Below are 23,808 nucleotides of genomic sequence, written 5' to 3' on the forward strand. Positions count from 1 at the left end.
TGAGACTAGCCATACTTTCAAGCTTTGCATCATTTTATACGTTTCATATTTTGTCGTGTTTCTGTCAGGTTCATACCTACTGTTAGTACACAAATCACATTAATTTTGTTTAGAAGGAGTTGCGACCTGAATTGCCTTTCCAAATAAGGAAGATACCCTAAAATTACTTGGAAGAAACCGGTGGTGTAGTCTAAGGAACGATCAGATTTTTTCGTAGTATGTATCTGTGAATTATGATTTCAGAACATTGCAAAAGGTTGGATAGTTACAAATATTCAATATGAATTTTAATCTTACTGAATATGAATCTGGATTTTATTAACCAAACCTACTATGAAATTTTTGTAATGGTGAATAAATTGAGGGTTTGCTCTGGGTAATTCCAATCTTTCCTCTCGCTACTATCTTGGGTTTTAATAATATCTCAAGGTCACGTACATACTGGAAACATATATGAACAAACTACTCATGAGAATGATTTGAACTATGTAAAGGTATTTCTCACAGGTTACAGTTGTAAACCGAAATAAAAAATAAGTGTAGCTGTACTCTAATGCTAAAGTTAGGGTCTAGGGCCAAACAGTGAATATATATATAAATATATATATATATACACACACACATCCTAAACACCCAAAAATATTTTAACAAATAAACTAAAGAACTGGAGATGATTGATGGAGTATGGTGGCGAAACGATTGTCGAAACATTAAACAATCTTACAATCATAATACGATGGTGTTAAGGTAAAACGCTGTAACCCTCAAATTGTGCGAAAATGAGATATTATGATGGAAACACTTATTTATTATGGTTTTATAGGTAGGTAAAATGCTGTAACCCTACAATGAATAACATGGTAGATATACACTTTTATAATTTGGGGTAACCCTCACTAAGTGTATTTTCAGTGTGGTAAAATGATGTAAGCCTCATGCTTGTGGGTTACATCATTTTACTTCCACGAGTTATATTACACAAATATTTGTTGCGATGGTTACGGCATTATGTATTGTAGGTAAAGTTATCAGACTTCATATTACAATTACTTTTACTTCCATGGAGCCATAGTGTTCACAGTGTGAGTAAAGTCAACTGTTTCCTCTTAGTTGTGAGCATTGTTTTCTTATGCTTTAATCTATGGACAGCAGTTGATTGTTATTGTTTATTGATGTTTGGAAATTTGTCTAGTTATTGAGAATGTCGGTTAGAACATTAAAGATTCTAGAATTAGCGAAACAGATATCTGGAAGTAAGTATGATAACAATTTGCTTGTGCATCAAAACGAAGATTCGTCGAGTACTGATGCGAATCGTATAATCATGCATCGTAATAATGAAGAGGTTATTGAAGTGCGTGATCAAATTGTTCTAAACCCTGGAAATGTAGAAAATAGTGTGCGTGAAAGTGAAAATGTGACTTATAATCCAGATGTAACTATTTTTGAAGGTAAAACGAATACTGAGGTTACTAAGAGTCATAGCAATAGCCTACTGCAGTGCAAAAAAGTAGATGTGGAAACTCATCTTGAAACTCAACAGAACTGCATTCATTTAATTGAAAATGAAAGTGGTTGCTCAAAAGAAGTTGTCGAGACAGTTGAATGTAGGTCAATACAAACACTTAAACTAAATAAGCAACAAATGTTGGTTATTACAGAAGATATAAACAATAAAATTGATTCTACAAACCTACTAGGTGCCGCTTCTAGTCACAGTGTACAAATTATGCAGGATACAAACAAATTTAGTAAAGTAGGAATAGAAACTGAGTTAGAAAACGTTGTTGGTAACAGAGGGACACGCAAACATAAAAATCCACCAAATGCAGTAGTACAAAAACTTAAGAAGGTAAAGGGAGAATCGTACATTAGTAAAACAAGAAAAGAAATGCCTTCAAAATGTGTAAAAATGGAGCCATGCGCACACAGTAAATGCCAAAATAAATGTAGTGCAAGTTTGAAGGTGAACGGCAGCATCTTTTTAACATGTTCAGGTCATTAGACAGCTATGCTCAAAGAAGTTTCATACTCGCCTGCGTAAAAGAAGATGGAAAACAACGTGTCTACACAAAAGAAGAGCAAAGTAGACGTACCAGAACACTCACGTATTCCCTGCCAAAAGGAGAAGGAAGAAGCAAAGTGTGCCAACAGTTCATCTTGAGTACTCTAGACATAAGCCAGAGAATGATTCAGTATACTTTTGATAATAAAACTCACATACATACACCAAAACTAGATGGAAGGGGCAAGAAAGCACCACCAAACAAGACACCACAGGAGAGAAGAGAGATAGTAGAACAATTTATAAAATCACTTCCAGCTGTGCCGTCCCATTATTGTCGGCAGAGCACCAACAGACTTTATCTTCCTGTGGAGTTTAAGAACACGACCAATGTGTACAGATTATACAGTACTTATGCTAAGGATCATAATATTACTCCTGTAAAAGAACATGTTTTCAAGGACATTTGGCATACAGATTTTAACATAGGAATACACTGCCCAAAAAAAGACAAATGTGTAATGTGTGAGAAGTACAAGAATGTAGAAAATGGAGTAAGTGACTCAGTTATGGCTAGGCATTTGAGTGACAAAGATCTAGCAAAAAAAGCATTCGCATCTGATCAAACACGTGCACGAGAAGACCAATCGTTTGTGTGTGTGTCATTCGATTTACAGAAGGTGTTAAACACACCACACGGGGAAAAAAATATGCTTCTGTATTACAGTAGGAAGTATGCAGTGTATAATCTAACCTTCTGCGAAAGCAGTACAAGAGAAGGCTACTGTTAATTGTGGGGAGAAAGTGACGGGAAGAGGGGAGCAAATGAAATTTGTTCTGTAATATTTCAGTACTTGTCTACTGTAGATGACAGAGGAATTGTTAAAGAGGTGTCCCTGTATTGTGACAGCTGTCCTGGCCTAACAAAAACAGGCAAATATGGGCTATGTTATTCAAATTTTTGAAAACATCTATAAGTATTGTGTCTTTAAGCATCTGCTATCTTATTCCAGGACATACATACATGCCAGTGGACTCTGTACATGCATGTATTGAAACTTGCAACAGAAAGAAAACTATTTGGGCCCCATCGGAATGGCCTACAGTAATAACAAACAGTAGAATTACACCTCGGCCGTACAATGTTGTAGTACTTTCTCACAGAGAATTTAGAAATTGGAAGGAGTATCAAGAAGCAGTATTACCAGACTCTAAAACCAAAAGTTTGGAGGGAAGTCGAATAATGATTAGAGAAGTTACTAAGGTGAGATTGTACAAAGGGAACAACATTGTTGATGTCTATACATCCTTTGATGAACAGAAGCCAGTGCATCTGACAATGCACAAAAAAAGAGGTCGAGTAAATGACTCGTCAATGCCTAAATTAATGTACCCTGCTCGAGTGCCTATTTCTATGGCCAAGTATAAGGTCCTTAATAATTTGTGTTCAAAAGGGGTAATACCAAGTAGGTACCATCACGAGTACAAATCACTTCCCAAGAGAAATGATGTTCCAGACTGTCTAAATTAGACTGATGAAGAAGACGATGTGAACACTAGTGGTTAAATGACGCAACTATAACCGGACAGTGGACACATTGGTCGTTTAAATAGTGATAATTGTTCTGAAGTTTATACTACTGCAATGCCATTTGTTTTATAAAACTTCTTTGTTATCTTATCACAACAAATACATGGGAGTATTCTTTAATTGTCTTTATGTTACATTAAAAAATGAGGTTTGTATCATGATGTCTGTGTTAACCCTCATCTCACCTAGAGGTGAAATGCAGTAACCCTCTATTTTTTGTTTTTTAATTAATTCAAAAACCTTTTACACATTTTTTATATGCAAAACATGCACCAATTGAGTCAACATAATAAAATGTTTAATCTCCAACCCAAAAGATCCACTAAAGTTCCTTTAATTCAAAGATAACTGTTTTTTTGTTCTCCTGAAAAGTTTGTCAAATGTGGGTTACAGCATTTTACCTTAACACCATCGATATATTTGCCTCCACACTGATAGCCGTACATTCATGTAACATTGAAATAACGTATCTGCTGCCACGAGAGAGAAAATAGTAATTTACACAAAATTTACTCTCTTCTTTATAAGGCAAAATTCACAATGTTATAAATACTGCAGCTTTTCATTATTTTGTATTAAATAATAACTTATTACTTATTACATTTTTATCTGCTTGTTTGGCATAAGCTAGTCAGGTCTCTGCTAATTTTCTCCAACATATCAATGATGAAGTCTCAGAACTGCAACCTACTATTAGAGTTTTTACTTGTTTCTGACTATTAATGCTTTTAAAATGAATTTCGGGATGGTTTTTCGATCATGAATACTTATTTGGAACACCAATACAATTTAAACCCCTCCCCCCATGTTCAAGGAAGCAAATATACTCATCTTAATGACGCCACACGCGGTCGGCAAACTGGAAGATTTTGGCTCGTGGGTGAATGCGTATTACAGACTTATTCATGGCAAACTTCCGTCCTTATTGCACGCGCAGATCTTTCCACTTCCTTGCATACACTCTGAATGCGCTTGAAGAAATATAATTTCAAAATATTTAAATATATACAAACTACAATACCAGCACCTGCTTGCAAGCATTGAAACTAGCCTTGACGCCTTTCCTTCTCACCCAGGTTAACTTGAACCCCGACTTGCTACATACCCTCCCCCCTTTTCAAACCACCCGCCCCATAATAACATTTCTTTAAACCATTATTTCCGTGCCAAACCTGTAGCTATCCTGGAAGAAGTTTGCACACCCTGATCGCCTTATGACATGTTATCAACTTTACATTAACAAAATAGTTCGTGGTGTTCTTAGAATATTTTCCTTAGTGTAGCCTAGAGTTAATATAATGACCAAAATAATCATGTATCTCGCCACGAGGGAAATCATTAAGCTTGATTATATATGTGTTTTTAAAGAGCGGGTTGTGTAATATTTAAAACAGATTTTTAATTTATTGACATTTAATCTCTTGGTATATGGCATTTGGTAGGAGTTATTTTGTTAAAATGTAACGGAATGTGGAACAACGGTGATGCGTCTGCGCAGAAGTCTCAGAAACCTCGAAAAGGTGGCGGCTCTGTGAACCAATAATTACATGGGATCACTGAAGTGCCTTAATGCAGGTGAACACAACACCCTTACTCCTGCTTGGCCAGCGCCACGTCTTTATGAACTAGCTGTTGTGCAAGGCAGCTAACTACGCTATCAAAAACAAACAATATATACGAGACCATTTATCCAGAACATTAAATATTTATGTAAAACCATTATAATATAAGTTACTATATAACTTAGCATTATATTAGCACCGGAAAATAAAAATTAGAGTATGCGGGGCAGTGTATCAACAACAACGTAATAAATACTGAACAGTATAAACACACAAGAATATAAAATATAATTCTTTACAACTGGTACCATTAAAATTTAACTTGTGCTAAGAAGCAGATCGAAAATCATTACAATCCAGGGAGTTTATCTGTTATCGCCCAGATATCACAACCAACAACTAAATATTAACATCTTGCAAAAAATTGTTACCTGTTTATGTATTTGCCTCATGGCAGTCGTCATACGAGGGTAAAAACATCCATGAAATTGCGCTATGACAGTTTTTAATTCATTCCCCGCCGAATCGAGCCATGCCTAAAGTCGCAGTTACTTGCCTTCAATGCCAGTACACAACTCGCTGCGCCGAAAGCTACTCTCTGGACTGTTGCTCGCTCCTTCCACTCGCTCGGCTCTCGAAGATGCGGGGTGAGACTCGTCCCTCGGCGTGCAGGTACCCGCAACCAGACAGCAGTTTCAGCCGCACCCCTCATGTCGCCCCGGCGTCTCCTTGATCTTAGTCCGGCCCCCCGATGGCAGAGGGCGCCACCGGCAGAATCCCGGCGCGGGCTACAAGTGCAGCAACTCGTTGGTCGTCACAAGTCAATGCACATCCAAGAGTCACTTAATGAAGCGGGACTGTTGGTTTCCAGTTGATACTCGCTCTGGTCTCAAGTGATTAAGTCTTCCTTATGTATCGGCACTACGCAATCAAAGTGTCTCAGCCGATATTAGCAGTGCTTTACAGTCACACCACAGCGAAATATTAAAAGTCAGATTCAAAACACAGAATTTTATCTGCTACGCACACCGCCACTGGTACACGTACTCGAACTTCTGGCCGCCGCCGCTGCAATGTCTGTCTCCTGGCCCGCTCGTGAAAAAAAAAAAAAAAAAACTTCTCGAAATACTACAGCCTAAGTCTAAACTACCACTCAGCTGACTCTAGTATTCATCTATCTTGCTTCCACAACAATTACTCGGCATCGGTGACAAGTTAAGTCTGTTTAAAAAGTAATATATTGCTCACCAATTTCCAACTCGTCAACTCCGCAGACGGCAACATGATGTGTAGACAGCTGGTCTTCCGCGGTGAGACGTAGCCTCCAGACGTGGTCGCTCGGTGGTCCGCTTCTGGGCTCTCTTGTTTTGCATCGAAGGGGGCTATTTTTACTTGATCCTCCCTGGGTCAAAACCGAGGAAAACTCTACTGTCCATCCCAGCTGGTGGTGGAAAAACATGGCGGACTTCCACCGATTTTTTTTTTCCTAATCTAACTAAAACTAAGTGTGTTTTGGAGGGGTCCGGGTTAGAGAGGGACCTAGGTGCGTCTCAGGCCGAAGCCTATACGCCTAGTCATGCTGGGATTAGCCATGCAGGGAGAGGGTCGCATGCATCATGTGCTAGGAGGGGATTGGCCAGCCATGGCAACGATTGGCGCCATGACTAACTCCCCTCACTCTTAGATCTAGACTATAACTAGAGATAGGTTGGGCCCAGGTAAAACCTGCATAGACACAGGGAAAACCCTGGGCACATTCATGCGGGATGCAAATTGGCATGCATTACGTGTAGGAATTTACAGAAGACAGAGGATGGTTTGGATGAAGTGTTGGTCAGAGTAGAAAAGAATCTACCATGCGGGGGTTGGGCACTTGGACTCGTGGTCCACTTTGCTTTTTATCCAGGACTGGATTTAGTGACCAGGGACGCAAGCGCCCCTGGTAGTGAGTGGTTACACTGACCACTCACTCCGCCGCCAGTCAGCACCTAAAAAACTAAGAAACTAGACTTCCACCCTGGTTCGGCGGGAAGCCGACGAAGGCCGACCACCTCCGAATTCTGGCGAAACATTTGAAAAGTGCGTGCCGCCCGGTGTGTTGCGGGCAGCACCGCCACGCACATTAGGGGCAGAGAGCACGGGTTCTCGGGTACCCGTTAAAAGATCACTCTCCACCAAACAAAGTGATTCGAGCTCGGAACTCGACGCAGACATATCTGAAAAGTTTCAAATTGTATAAACATGGCAGAGTTGGCCGCGAACAAGATCAGGTTGGATATGTTTCGGTGTGCTCCCATTTTCCCGGACCTTTCTTTCAGCCAATGCCACGACTCTGACTTACAGATTTATGGTCCTGAAATAAATGATTTAATTTTAGTCAATATTTTATAAATTTTACAATCGTTTATAAACTTTTGTTTTTGGTGGAACAATAAGTTAAAATCATTATTTTATTTTATAAAATTTTATTATTTTGGAAATATTTTGGTTGACACAATACATTTATATACGTAATGTTTAAATCCATGTAAAAAATAAATATATTTTAATGCCTTTTTCCCATTCAATACAAACCAAATTATAAAATATAACTACATGGTTCTTAGACCAATGCCATTGATATTCATGTCGTGAACGATACGCTGTAGTTTTAACACTGTTTAAAATACATACAGTAAAATTAAGGTTTTTTATACACGAATGCACATAAAATAATTTTTTTTTTTCCAAGCAATGCAGTGAATTAAGATTTCTGGATTCTGTGTTCCGTTGTAAAAAAAAAAGAATAAACAGACCATTGGAACGAAGAAGTGTTTTTTTCCTGAATAGTTAACAGGCTTTGAAAGGCTTTTTAACACTTTGAGAGTATTCTACACTGTAAAAACAAATTAAATTTTCCAGAAAAGCCCTTGAAAACTAAGTTGCCAACGATATCACTTGTTAAACGGCAATGCAGATCTTTGTACCACGAGTTTTCAAGAATTCTCCTTGTAAAGGTACAAAAATATTTTTACAATTTAGTGAATTCGTCTTTAATGCAAATAAACTTGGTTCTGTCAATTACAAAAACATAAGAACCTTTACTAATACATCCGAGTGATTTATATCCAACTTTATTTGAAAATTAGAGGTAGAAATTTTCAACAGTATCAGACTTTGGTTCATGGTACCACCAATGCTCGAATAAGACACACGATTGTCATTTCTATCTAAATTATCTGGATGAATCCAATAACTTTTTATTTGTTCGGTTTTCTTACAGTGGCAGAATCAGATGCTTACCTTGAGGACGGTGAAGCTGCATACGATAAAGACATACGACTGCTCCATGAAGTTCTCTCATTTTGGCCACGTGTTGCAAAACCTCCACCTCTGCACGTACTCGAGTAAAGAGGGCAATTGTGACGTGAGTGAAGTCCTCTACTGGAGATTCGAACGCTTATTGAAAATTGTTTTCTAACCATAGATTTAGATAATTGTCAATAGATGAAATGCATCTAGCCAAATTGAAACATCCAAACCACTGAAGAAGTAATGTTTGACCTTTTCTAATGAAGGTTAAGAATAGGAACCAAAAATGTCAAGTAAGTTTTAAAATTAAAAGTAATATTATTTGTATTTTAAATGTTAATATTTATAAAAGATTAAAAAATCAGTAAATTATGTTTCTACTGCTTCTCAAAGTTTTCCCTGTGAAGTCATTGGCGTACAGCATTCAATACGTGTTTGGGGATTACCTACTTATAAATTACATAATAATGTCAATAAACATTATCTCATAGTCTATGAAAATATTTTAAAGTGTGATAACTTTCTTAATGAAAGAAAACTTCTTTTTTAAACTATAGAAAATTGCTATGTCATACAAAACTTTATGAAACCAGTATGACATTTTTTTTGCCATAACATGTTGTACCTTGAACATGTTTCCACAGAGCGAAACAAAACCAACAGTAGTATATATTAGGAGTTCTTGTGGCTGGGTATCGGAAAATTTGGCCACAATTCTTTGATTTTGACATCTTGGAGGCCATCATGTATTGCTTAGACCTTTGACCTTCTTCATTTACCTTGACATCAGTGGCACACTTGAATACCGCCATCTGGAATTATTGAACTTTCCGCCACTTCGAATTTCGTAGTCTTGAATTCTGCCTTTTTATTTCTCGTCATCTTGGAATTGAGTGCTCCACATCCAAATGGTACACGGTAGAACATGCCAAAAAAAATTTTCCCGCCGTTAAAAGAATTATGAAATCCTGCAAGACATTTTGAAGTATGAAATCATGTCTGCCATTTTTCCAGGAAACTTTCGCCATTTTGAATTATGATGTCAAATCCGCCATTGAAAAAAACACATTAAAAAATAATTACAATTATAATTATAATTACAATTTTAATAAAAGCACGCCTACATAATGGTGCTCAGAGTCCTCGGTTTGAACCCAGCGAGGGCAAAAAAAAATGGCGGTGAGGTCCTTCTTTCACGGAGGCTACAAGCAGATTGACCCCCACCCCCCAACCGGTAATATCAAGGAATGTATTAAAACAACCAATATGACGTCATAGCGGCCATCTTGGGCCCATCATTTTGTTTTCATCTGTTAGAGTTCGCTGCATCCATATTAATTTAATGTTTACTCGCTACAGGGCAGTAGGAGTATTTATTACCAGATATTCAACTATTATCACATATACCATCTTGTCGGCTATATTGTGCGCCATATTGAAAATCTATAATTATTAACCTAAAATTTCGAAAAAATTCAAAATCATTAAACAAATGACTCATTAATATAATTATGGAGTCAGTTGATTTCGGCCTTCGCTATGATCCCTGAACAATCAAAAAATTTTAGTTTAAAAACATTTCTTCGATTAAAAAATCAACTTCAATTGACCATAAAAATGACATGTTCGAGGAACAAAACAAAATTTTTTTTTAGAAATAAAAATTTACTATTTACATTCTAAACATCTACAACTAAAAATTGGCAAAATTTCTGAAGTCATTCGAGTTTATCGATTTCTGCAATTTTCTTAGAGAGCGAAACGAGTAATTTGCATGTCTTGACATGATTTTCCAGGGCAGTTCCACATGGCAGTCGATCACCACATATGTCACACAGCTAAGAGTTCTCATATTCTTTAAAAGGACAGTGATACATTTCATGATGCTTTGCACTGAAAATTTGCACAAACATCTTACCATAGAAGATACTTTTTGATCCTGATGAATGTGGAACCATTCCGATACAATCTTGATGTGCATTTTCAAATTTCCGTATGTATAAACTGTCCATAACACTTCTTTATCTGGTATTCAACACATTCAGATTTATTATTACAATCTTGTTATACATACTCACGAATTTTCAAGTTTTTGATGCTATCACAGTAGATATTGTTGGGTGATGGAACACCACAAGTGGTTGCTTCCTTGGATATCTATTTCAATGCTACTGAAGACACTGCACACGTTAAAGTCTCCTCTAGTTCTGTTTGTGACGATTGTACGCCTTCAATTGAGATCTTTGGTGTTGTCAGCATCGTTGCCACTAGAATCTCTGCAGCTGTTAACATCGTTGTCATCAGGAACTCTCTCGCCATTGGTGTTGCTACAGTCAAGGTCCCGATCTTGATAGAGTTGGCATAATTGTAGGTGTAGGTGATAGGTCAGACAGGCACAGAGAATAATCAATTGCTAATGGTAGATGCCTGCATCGTTTCAGCTTTCAAGTGGTGAGTAACTGTTAATGTCTGTCTTCACTCGTACACAAACAAAGGAGAACTGAGACTCACACTGTAGACATGCCATTTATATGTTCACAAACAGTAGTATAAAATATTTACATCTGGGACTGGCTTATAGCTCTGAATTGTGGATTGTCTACGCCATCTGGAATTTTTACGTCACGGCAGGCATCTTGGATGATCATGACCTTCAAAATTTACTCAAAATGTCTTAAAATTCCTATAAATTTCCCTATTTCAAGGGAAAAATTCCCATTTTGAGGGGCAAAATCCCATTTTATTTCTCAAAAATCCAAAAACTCGGAAACCGAAAAACCTCAAAAGACCTTTGCTTTAGAAAGAACCCAAATTCTTAAAAATTGGCTTAAAACTCCTTAAAGCAAACAGCCATGAGCCGCTGATATCAGGACCTTGAACTTGGCCATAAAATTCAAATTCTTTAATTTTCGACCAAAAAATTAACAAAATTAAAAAATTGTTTACTTTAATTGTTTAGTTACTTAATCGATTTCGGTCCTCGGTTCGATTCCTGACGAGATTAGAAATAAAAAGTGGTAATTTTTGAAAGATTTTGGCGAACTTTGGGCAAACTTGGGAAATTTTGGGTTATTTGTGGAAATTTTGAAGATCAAGGTCATTCAAGATGGCCGCCGTGACGTCACCATCCAAGATGGCGGACACTAACAGCTTACGAGAATCTGCGCTTGGAGAAACAATGTAAACTATCATCAATCCACAGCAAGAAGCCAGGGCCAGGAGCCCAATTTATATACTACTTTGTCGTACTCTCGTAATCCAATGTTACATGAGAAATCCTGAACGTAGTCCCGCTCCCGGCCATGGTATGAGAAGAGGGGTAGTTGCTTTGATGACGTTGGTGTTGCTGTCGTGTCTTGGACAGGGAGACGCGGGAGCCCCGCTCATCTGCGACCACCTGCTGGTGGGCATCCTGTCGTGGGGGCCGGGGTACAAGGAGAACGGCATTGCCATGCCGCTCGTGTACGCTCGGGTCGACGTCTACCTGGAATGGATAAACACCGTCATCACCGTCTTCGCGTCGCGAGCTGTGATGGCGAGACCTTCCCTGGCACTCCTCGCACTCCCCATGCTGCTGGCGATGCTCGAGGTCACCCTCTGAGGCGACGCTGCCATGCCCGCCGACCGCTCCAGGAACTGCAAGCTGCGTAGCTTCTCTTTGCGTCGACTGCCTTCCACCATAGCTCGCATATGTACTAAAAAAATATAATAAAAAAATAATAAAATGTGTTACTGCTCGTGTAAATTAATTCAAATTCTTTATGATAAATGGGAATTTTGGGAATATTATCAATATACTCGATGCATGACATTTTGATTTTTCATTTAACTTGATTTATTTTAAATAAATAATAATGTTTATACAGTTAACTTTATCAACAAATGTTCAAAGCAATTATAAAAATTAAAAGAGAACTAAATCGATACTACTCTCCTAAACATACGGTAGAACAATTTGCCTATAATACATTACTGTCACGCAACGATTATAGTGGGAGTATTTAGATCATATGGGGACACCGGGTCCTATGTCGGGATTCAGGGATTGGAGGCGGCAATTTTCTATTACGTAACTTCCGGCGGCCATCTTGGATTACGTCACTTCCGATGGACATCTTGGATTTGACCTTGACCTTTGACCCAGCGGCCATCTTTGGTTCCACCGTTTTGTTTTATAGAAAATTCCGCCGAATTATGACGTCCCGTCTACCATCTTGAAAATCCTCAAATATTAACTTAGAAAATCGGGAAAAATTACTTAATACAATTTTAATTTAAAAACTTGATGACTTCGTCATAGAGCTCCTCACTCCTGTGCGTTGCACTTTTCGTTACGATTAAATCATCGAGCTCCCTAATCCTACCCATACAATTTTCGTTACTTCGACATCTAAAAATAAAGTTACAATCAAATTAAAAAACAATTATATCATTTTAGTCTGCTGGAGGCAACCATCTTGTTTAGGGGAGACCACCATCTTGATTTCATCTGATGGATGTCATCATAGGGTGTAGGTTTATAAAATTGTTAGTGTATGTAAGATCGAGTTTATTTTTCCTACCAGTGTTGTTATGACCCTTATAAACCAAAAAAATTCATAAAATTTGTTAAAATATATTACAAAATCCACAAAATCCACAGTCATTTTGTTGTTGTGACCACCATTTATTCTTAAAGACATACAATTTATGTAGGGGTGTGTTTATATTTCCCAACAGTGTTGTTATGAGCCTTATAGACGAACATATTTAAAAAAATCCACAGTCATTTTGTTCAAGACCACCATTTTTTCTTAAAGACATAATTATTTATGATGTTTATATGTATAGTCTGTGATATATGTTATCATATATCAAAATAATCGTCTCATCATTGTGGATGCGAAAGTTATATTAATGATAATTTAAAAAATTATTTAGTTAATTTAATTTATTTACTTAATCCTACACCGTTCAGGATCACAAATTTTTCAGAGTCCTCACTCTCAAACAATATTTTTACTGACGTATCTTCTATGTTTGCGTACTCGTGTTAAAAAGCTTCATGGAAGCAGACATTTTAGCTTTGCGTATATATTTTGATTTCTCAGAGACAAATTTAAATAGGATTTCGTTGCGGAATGCAGGTGTTATGTTAAAATAATAAAAAAATTGTAGGAAAAATCATATTTATTGAAATTAATCCAGGCTTTTCACAACATAAAACACTCAAAAAAAGAAAAATCTATACATCAAAAACCGAAACTATATACAAAAACCGAAAAGAAATACAAAAAGCTGAAACTATACATCAAAAAACGGTAACATATACAACAAAGTCTCAGCGTTGCGGATGCGATGGTTATAGTAATAATACTTCATCTCTTTTTCTGCCATCAAATTTATTTATTTACTACTTCATAGTCGTCACAGGAACCAGAAATTTCTCAGATTCCTAGCCAACAAGTAGATAAGTATCTCTTCTTAGTATGAACATGTTTGTGTATTCGTATTTAAAAGCTGCATGGAAGCAGATATTTTAATCTTTGCGTAGATATTTACATTCCTATATTATAAGCAGGAACATGTTTAAAAAGCTGCATGGAAGCAGATATTTTAAATGTTTGTGTAAATATCCGACCCATAAAATTTTTAATGGAAGAAAAAAACACATGAAGCCTTAATTGTGCACGAGAATATTATGCTAGAAACAAAAATGCCGATTCACATTTGTACAGTATTAGATGTGCCCCCTATTCACGAGAGATACCACATCCAAGACATAAACATTTTACTTTTCAACTTAATGTCTGATCGCTATAGTGTATATGAAGCAGTTACAACACTCACTTAAGCCATTACTGCCGCTACGAGATGCACTTTATATCAAATGAAAAATAGTATATTTTCAATTCGTGACAAGAAGTCTAAATAAATAAAATATTTTAAAAAAATATTTCACTCTATTTAATACAAATCACACACACCTTCACACCATCTTCTCTCCACGCTAACGCAATAACATTCAGAGGGGTGTTACCGACCCCTTTCACAACAGCCCGCTCCGCGGTACGTTCCATACTTGCCATTAATTATTCTGTCCACAAAAATATACAAGAATCACATAGCTCCAAAGTTGATAGTTCAGGAATAAGTGCCTGATATTCCTTCACCCCACAGCAGCAATATACTTCCCAGTCAGAGTGGAGGTGTTTACAGACACGTATGTGATGTCTTGCCTGAACTCTTCGTCTTCGTCCATCGCAAGAGCTTCTTCCCGGCCGCTAACCTCCTGACAGCGCGCATAGAACTCCTCAACAATCTTCTCATAGCTGGCAAGACACATCTTACTAGCTGTGTTGATAACTACGAATGATACATCCTAAGGGTCCTGTTCGTGAGTGCCAAGCGCACGCGCCATTGACGCACGGCCTTTGGCGTCAGCAGACTTACCCGCTCCCCCCTCACACTGACCCTTCACAGCCCAAATAGCTGCGTCATTTAGAACTGTCACCAAACGTCCCCAGCCTCCTAATACCATTTTAAGAACCTTCGACGAGCATCCCGGCCTCTGGTAACTAGTGAAAAGTCTCAAACAGTATATTAATAATTACATTTTTTATTTATTATAGACTTGCATTTAATAATATAAAAATTTACACCATTACAAAACATTAAAATTTATATGACATCAGTAGATTTTATCCAACTGATTTTCACATTTATCGAATCCTTGCCACTTCACAAACAAGGGATTTTCTTTCTAATGTATCAATTTTTCTAATTAATAATCGCTCGGGTACTTGGTAGGCTGAATTTCTTCCCCATAGAATCCGCCACGTATCGCCGAACCTCGTAAATCTTCTAAGTGGTAACATCTCGGATGTTAATTACGTATTTTAACAACACAGAATATTTCCGTCGACCAATTAGAAATACATACAAAATCTTAGATTTTAGCTCTAAGTTTTATTAGCCTACGTCTAGTTTATCTGCAACTCAATAAACAGTTTACAGGAGTGAGTTATCATTTACATTAAAAGGCACCATGGTAATTTTTCTGTGTTTTCTGTAACATATAAATCCACTTATAACTCCCTTTTGCTGCGAACGCCCTTCACATGGCTTCCTTTAGTGTTGGAATAAATCATTCATCCAGCCATCCTTTTATATCTGTGCACATAAATTAACTATTTATTTCGAACATGGCCACCAGGCTAAATGGCTACAAGGATACAAAACAAGGAAAGATAAAAAAATTGGTTGTCTGTAAAGTTGGTTTACGGACGATAGTTTAACGTGACAACGTCATAACAAAACATTGATGAAATGATTGCATATTTTTATGAATAAAATTGAATCTTTTTTATTGAACTGTCACTATTTTGTATGGATACAAAGAAGGAGTGAAATGAAATTTACAATTTAATTGATAAATTTACTTTTATTTGCACTCATTAATTCAAATATGTTTATTACATTAACGAAGAGATTATTTTAACTATAACTTTTAAACATGTGTGCTATTTAACTTCTTCCAATCTGTGTTATTCTGTTAAAGATAGGATGATGATAGGAAAAGTAGGAAACGAATGGGAGTGTTTCAAGGATGATGTGAAGAAAAATGGCTTACCCAACACCAAAATGCAGCCAAAAATAATATTTTTTCGCCACGAACTCTGCAGCAATGCTAGGAGGAACGGGTTAGCAAAGAGCAATGAAAATGTTACATTGAAATGCATGAAAACAGAATTACGCCACGGACTCGGTCGCAATGCTAGGAGGTTCAGGGTAGCAAAGAGCAATATAAAATGAGCGTAAAGGGACACAGCGAAACGGGAAAATGTGCGTAACGGGACACTTTTTCGTGCGTGCAGCCGGCGTTCATCTATTTATTAGACGTTGTCACGTTTCAAAAATATTTTTATAAAAATACCAACTCTGCAAATTTAAAGCTTACTGCAGAGCTGAAACATCGCTGAAGTATGTATTTTATGCTTCCTACACGACCAAGGTGGTTTAGAACCATCAAATATTCAGCCCTGCGGGCTGCGGGTTGATTACGAGCACATACTTTGCGTTATAAGTTGCGATAAATAACGAAGGTTTGCGAAGAATATCGCAGGAACCAGCAACGTGATTACGAACACATCCTTTTTCGTTAAACTTCGAATATTGATGACGTTGTGGCGGTATATATCGCAAACTTTGATTACGAGCACACTTTTCAAGTGATATTTATCGCACCGGAGCTACGTTATATATCACGAGCATTTCAAGTGGTGATACGAAGCGAATGTGAGGTAAGTGATATATTTACTCTTAAAAATAATGTCCTTCCGTCCTAAAAACGGCATTATAATCGTACATTATTGTTTTAAATATAGTCGAGTACGATGTAAAGCGATGAAGTTAAACGAAAACAATTGTTTTAGGTTAGCGTGTGTATATTCAACACGCGAACATGATTCTTAACATGCTATTTCTGTTTATTAATTGTACCATGAAATCATTGTTTTCAATGCATAGTTTGTGTGGAATAATTATGAAGTGGTTTAAATACGATCAAAGTAGGTAAGAAGAATATGAATAAATACCGTGTCATAGCTTATCAAATTAATCCTAACCTAAAGAGCGATATTATTTACACGCACATTATAAACTTAACATAGCTATAAATAGTTCAAATAGGTTGCTTATGTATATTTTGTGTTTGGGTATTTGCTCAACATGCATTTTTGTTTAATCTGTGCGCATGTAGACTTCAGACAGTAAATTGTATATTTCTCTATTTAGTTTCAGAAAGCTATTTCCGGCCTCGTGTGTTCAATTGTGCAAAACATTTTTAATTTGTGCTGATTCATTTACATATTGGCTCTATTACCTAAGTGTGTTAACATTGGTAATTGTTAACAAGTGGGGCTGATCGTAAAACAAATAACTTGATAAATAATTAATTTAGTAATTCCCCTCCTTAAACAGGATGATTATATTAAATAACATTTCGAGCTTTTATGTAGGAGAGGCGAGGCTTTATTATAAAAATAAGTTTATGAAAACGGTAACTTTGAGTTCCTATTATTAACCTTGATACTTATTTCTGTTGAGATATTTCAAGTTGTTTACTGTTTAAAATGTTGGTTATGTGTGGTTAGCTACACTTCAAATACTGCAAACCTATTCATGTCTACAGTTGGTTAGGTTGGCTACATTTTAAATATTGTATAATGAGGTAAATCTGGTGAAAAGCTACTTGTCCATATGTTTTTTTTAATTTATTTATTAGTTTTCAGACATTAATTCCAATAATTAACATAGGCTATCAATACTGTAACATTGTTTTACTAATAGAAAATTAAGCTTACCTCACCTAACCAAACATCCACACATATTTTAGTACAAATAATGTAACTAACATAACTTAACTAACCATTCACACAGATCCACACTATTTTTTTGTTATTTTTAATTCATCTAACAAACTTAATGGTGGGAATGGCTGGTTTGATTAGGTTAACTACAAATACTTGAAAGTAGTGTAGACAGTTTATTAGGTTATGGTAGTTATATTAAATATACTGTGAACTCATTTTAACAGTTTTTAAGAATTATATATTGTAACACAGCTAACTCTAACCTAACCAACCACACTACAGTTTATACCTATTATTTTTGTTGGTAACATAACTTAAGAAACAGTTCACAAAATCACACAGTATTTTTAATGTAGCTTACTTAAGCCAACCAATCATTCTCATGTCTAAATTTTTTGATTTACCTAACCTAACAAGCTATTAAAATGGCATATTTCTAGTTTAACTGCTTGAAGAATTACAACACACTCATGGAGAATTGTTGGAAAAGAAGTCGAAAAGTTAAAATTGTTTTTATAAATTAAAGAAAAATGAATGCAGTTATGTATATCGAGGAATATTAGCTCAATAATACCATCTTAAAAATTATTTTTATTAATCAGGCCCACTTGTTAACAATTAGTAGCCTACCAAACTATATTACACTAATTAAGTTAATGTTTGAAAATATTTCAGGTTCTACACAATGGCCTTTGCTGCCTTTCTGCTCAATATCGAACTGGAGGAGAAGGTAGAGAAGATTGTTAAGAAACCATCAAAATCCCTTCGAATTGCCAGATTGCACCCTCATAGCAATTGGAAAACCTTAGAAAATGAAGAAACATGAAGAAACAAGCTATGCAATTTAATAAATACTTTGTTATCAAGTTTGTTGCATTTATTAAAGAAATTGTGAAAATAAGTGTTCACTCATTTCCATGTTAATTTTGAGTATAACTTGGATATTATATTAAACACATGTAAACTTTTTGTTTTCTGGTTTCAGCAGATGATCTCATTGTCCTGAGAGAGTTGGCAGTGGCTTATTTGAACCATTGTTTTTTTTTTTTTGTGTGTAAAAAATAGATACTATGAATCATTTAATGATAGGTTGTTATTTCAAGTAAATCTCATACATGGGAAATTGCTTGTGTGCTGCTTCATGTTTACAAGTTTATTATTTTAAAATTTTGCAATTTCAAAATTTGTTTTGGTTTTAAACGAAAAATATTTACAAAGAGTGTATTATTTAATATCTCAACTATTTCCATGGATGGTTATAACTAAACAATTATTAATATTAACTATTAATAGCCTGTCAAATAAAAAAAATCAATGCACATGTCTGTAAGGAATCTTGTATACAAAAAATGATTTCTTAACACAATATTTTCTCATAATTGGCAATTTTAGCACATGCCTCCAGCATGCCTTTTAACTTTTCTTTAAGTTCTTTGATGCATTTTTAATCAAATTGCTGGTTACCATTTCAGAAGCACATATTCCCAATGCTTCTCATCAGCTGCCAGCTGTCTTTCTTGAATGTTGTTTATCAGCTGCCAGCTATCTTTCTTGATTGCTACTCAACTGATCTTTTTTTTTATTATTTTTAAATTGTACTTTTGATCATTACCAGTATGAATTGTATAGGTTACACTAGGTATCATAGAGGCAGAGTTATAATAAAGGAGGTGCTAATAACAAAGTACACATTCTATAAAGTATGCTGACTAAAAGTATTATCAAGGTTTTTCCAGTCAAAGATTTCACAATGCTTGTATATAACCATTCTTTACTTTTTTTTTGAGTAAACAAGATATAACATGGAAGAATTTCATTAGACTAGCTGACTATGAATGCAAGTTCCAGCAGGTACAACTGCTTGTTGTTGCCAGTGAGCCCATTTGTATACAGTATAGACATTGTTTCATGTGGACGAATTTAAAAAAAAATATTTGGAACTAATTTTTATTATTGTAAGTTTAGAATCAATGTAGGTATGTTTATTGAGACTGAGACAAGTACAAACAAATTAAATGACACACATTGCATTTAGCTAGATAATTCAGGAACAAATATTGACTTCGTATGATTCATCTTGCGATAAAGTTTAATACAGCTGCATTCCTTGCACCTCCCCAGTCAACACTCTGCATCTTATGAATTGTTATCATCACTCACTGTTCTTATCTATTTATCATCAGAATAACCAATAACCATTAAATCTGTGCTTGGATGTGTGTGAATAATAAAATAAGCAATTTTTATAAAAGTTTAACCAGAAGCAATTTTTGAGCTAGTATTTAGAGATCAAATCAAATGTTTCTTAAAATATCTGATGAAGCCTTTGAACAGCTTATTTAACTATATTAAGTAAAATTTAACTTAAATAAAAGACTAATACAGTAAATTAATATGTAACTGATTGTGACTGATGGCCATTATAAAAAATATGCATAAAAAAACTCTTAGGTTTCTTGGCTATCTTATGAAAACACAAGGATTGTAAGAGGTCTTGTTTTAATAATGAACCTACCAGGGGTATATGCAGGGGCAAGAGGAATATATGCCTCCCCCAAAATCCTAAAAGAAAAATCTATATTCTCCCCCCCCCCTCCCACCCCCCCCCCCACAAAAAAAAATAAAGCCAACAGCAGGCTAAGTGCTTCTATACCACTTTCCTCCTCCCCATCACCCTTTATACCTCATAACAAAATTCTGCATACACTTCTGAGTAGAACAACTTTAATTTTTATTTTTTTTAATATGAACTATTAACACTTCCATGTTCATGCAAGTCATTTTTTTGTGTTTCATTTTAAATGTAGCACACCTCCAATTTCTCTGTCAACTTTCAGGTATCTTAACTACTTAATTTTCACCACTCTTATTTTAAACCCACTACACCAATCTCAAACAACAAAATTGGAAGCATACCAGTATTGAAAAAAATATATATTTAATTTTCAAATAAATATTTGGAAAAGTATACGATAAACAAAATGCATGACCACCACAATATAATGTCTACCAGAGGTTGAGGGACAAAACCACCTTCTAGAATCTACATCATTCCCAATGATGATGCTGTACCGAAGATTTGGATAATTCTCTGGTCAAGGCTGCTCAGAAATATAACTTGGATAATATTGCCAGCTGTTATCTTAGCAGCTATTGCTTAAGCTGCTCTTTTTATTACAGCATATATAATGCTGATCCATTACTGAATTTAAAAAAAATGGATTAAATAATTGGTATGCATGTACATCAGAAATTGTTCAAACTGAATATTATTTTACATATTAAACCATCAATTTCTAAACTTGCTGAGAAAAAGTAATCTATTAATTTATCTTTATGGAAAAAAAGGGGGGGGAGAATTAAAATTATTGAATATTTCAAGACAGTTTTTAAAATAATTGCAGCATATTAATAATTTACATACATGTTGGATCATTAACCAACTTGAATGCCATCTTGAAAACAAAGTTGTTTACTCAGTACTTACTCTAATTACTCAGTACTTAGTTTTACTTGTTTAAGTCATTGGTGAGATTAAATTAAACAGCAATTAAAAAAAACATAGCAATGAACTTTCATATCCTCAGATTATAAAAAAAAAACTGTTCTTACACTGAAAAATTTCAAGAACTGTTCCATAATACCTGTTTAAAATGCCAATCTTATTAAATTGAAACATTATGGGCCTAATTTTATCCTTAGAATATGCAACCCAACACACTGAATTAAAAAATAAAAATACAAAAAGTAGACCATATATTCTCCATTGTAATTGAAGGCTGCTGCTTACATAAAAATTGTAACGCTATATTCACTAAAGAATGGATTTTAATGTACCTAAACGTTTGTAAAGCCTCTTTGCCAGTTAAATCCACAGATACATGCAAGCTTCACATTCATTATTTGAAGAAACATTGGCTGCAAACTCTCTGTGGCTCTTAATAAACCACACCATGATTTCTGTTGGGCAGCAGTAACTTTACCAGTGCCACTCTAAGGCTTATTTTAACTGAGAACACAAATATTCAACACAGTGTCCTCTTTAATAGCGGCATGTGCACTCTAATCAAAAAAACCACAAATTTAAATAATTTACTGTAATTAAACTTTACCAAGTGTACGAAGGGAGTAAAAAATGTTTGAGTGACCTATGATATAAATATTAGCAAAATTATTTTTATTTACGAATGGTACTAATATCTTGGAAACATTGTTTCACAACACTTGTATATAAAATCCACGAAAGCACATGAGTATTAAAATATATTTATAAAATTTTAACTGATTAGATTACATAAACTAGAAAGCTCACCGCTGGAAATATGTTAAAAAGTGTTGTTTTTATTAGGTATGCTAATAACCACTTAAATATATCATTAACCACATATATGTATAACTTTGAAGTATAAGGTTATGTTTGTACACAAGCACACCAAACTTGACTAAATAATTTTTAAATTCCATTCTTCATATCATATCAATAATAGGTAAAATAAAAACAGACACGGGTTCCTGGTAATTAGTTGTTCCTTTAATTTTGTAACCTGTAGAGTGGCCTCATTATCATTCCATTAAAGTTTAAAGATGCTTCTCGTTCGATGTTTATGTTTACATGGCAAGACGCAGTTAGCCACAATGACGACACGAAATCTTTAACTGCATTTTTATTTTAAACTTATACGAAAAAGGCAGCAAAAAAGCTTTAAAGACTTTATTTAAGAAATTAGTGCATTAAAAAAAATTATTTTGTTCCCAGTAACACAAAGTATTCATGATTCACTTACAAAAAAGTCTGTCCGACGAACATATTAATTGTTCAATTGTTGCTTGTCCTCTGACGTCATGGATTCGTATCGCAGGTTAGCGTTACCGTGGAAAATAACGAAACGCATATCGCAAGGTGGGTCGTAATCACCAAATGCGATACGTGTTTCGTTACCGCGTGAAGAATAACGCTAGTCGTCGATGGTGTTCGTAATCAGCGGGCTTATCATCCAGCCTCACTAACACACATACCTGCAGGAGGAGAGTGCGCGCGGCGATGAGGGCCGGCCGCGCGCCACGGCGGCTGTCCTGGTAGGAGTAGCCCCAGCCGGGCACCTTGCAGTTGGAGTATACTTGCAGAGCGCCGCTCTGCACGGCGAAGGGCAGAATCGGGACCGCCTCCGCGCGCTCGTCCCACGGCTCGGCGATCTGCGGCTCAGTCGGACAACATCTGTTACATCTGTTCCGAGACCACCTCACAGTTATTTAGAGTTTTGTGCCATATCACATATTATATTTCTTATGTATATATGTATATATATAGAGAGATTTTGTATGTTTTTATACCTTTTAAAGACATACGCCATTGCAGTTATGGACTGTTTGTCATGACAAAATTTCAAATAAAAAAATGAAAAAAAAATTCACAGAAAACAAGACTGAATCCGCTGATGTCGGGCAAACGGAACCAAAGTTGAAACTAAACTTGTATTATGTACAACACAACGCCGACAACTACTTACAAATTTTGAAGGTAGTAACATAAGTTAGTAATCAATAAATATTTGAAAACTATGTAAATCAGTAGAAGTTTTAACTCTTACAATGAAATAAGTACAATAAATTTTGCGAAGTATATCAGCTGTGTGAATAATGTAATATTATAAATACATTGTATATTTACTTCATTAAAGCAAATCCTATTTTTTTATTTATTAAATTCAATAAAACTACATTTTGAAACCAACGATAAAGTTGAAATTTGATGTTGTTTATTTAAAAATTATCTGTATTTGTTTTTAAATACTTAACCAAATTTGCTTAATTTTTTGCAATTGAAGTATAGAATATAAAGTACCAAAAATTATTCCCTATGTTATATAATGTTTGAAATAAACAGTTGCAGTTTCTATATAAATCAGTATTTAATTAAAAGAACAGTGACGTGTTTAAGTAATTACCCTGATATGATTGCTTTGGTTGGCAATTGCATTGACTGGTTTTGTCAGCATTCTAGATATA

The 23,808-nt window shown here is 35.4% G+C and overlaps 1 protein-coding gene across 1 annotated transcript in view; it reads left to right on the top strand.

Moving 5' to 3' along the window:
• Positions 1-12,181, top strand: part of LOC134527612 (trypsin-like) — a 51,698-nt gene extending 39,517 nt beyond the window's left edge. Inside the window, exons 6-7 of the mRNA XM_063360452.1 lie at positions 8,421-8,564; positions 11,814-12,181. Coding sequence (XP_063216522.1) covers positions 8,421-8,564; positions 11,814-12,050 — 381 coding nt within the window. The 3' untranslated portion in view covers positions 12,051-12,181. The remainder of the gene's footprint in view (positions 1-8,420; positions 8,565-11,813) is intronic.
• Positions 12,182-23,808: the final 11,627 nt, after the last annotated feature.

This window comes from Bacillus rossius, chromosome 1 (genome assembly GCF_032445375.1).
Source record: "Bacillus rossius redtenbacheri isolate Brsri chromosome 1, Brsri_v3, whole genome shotgun sequence".
NCBI lineage: Eukaryota > Metazoa > Arthropoda > Insecta > Phasmatodea > Bacillidae > Bacillus > Bacillus rossius.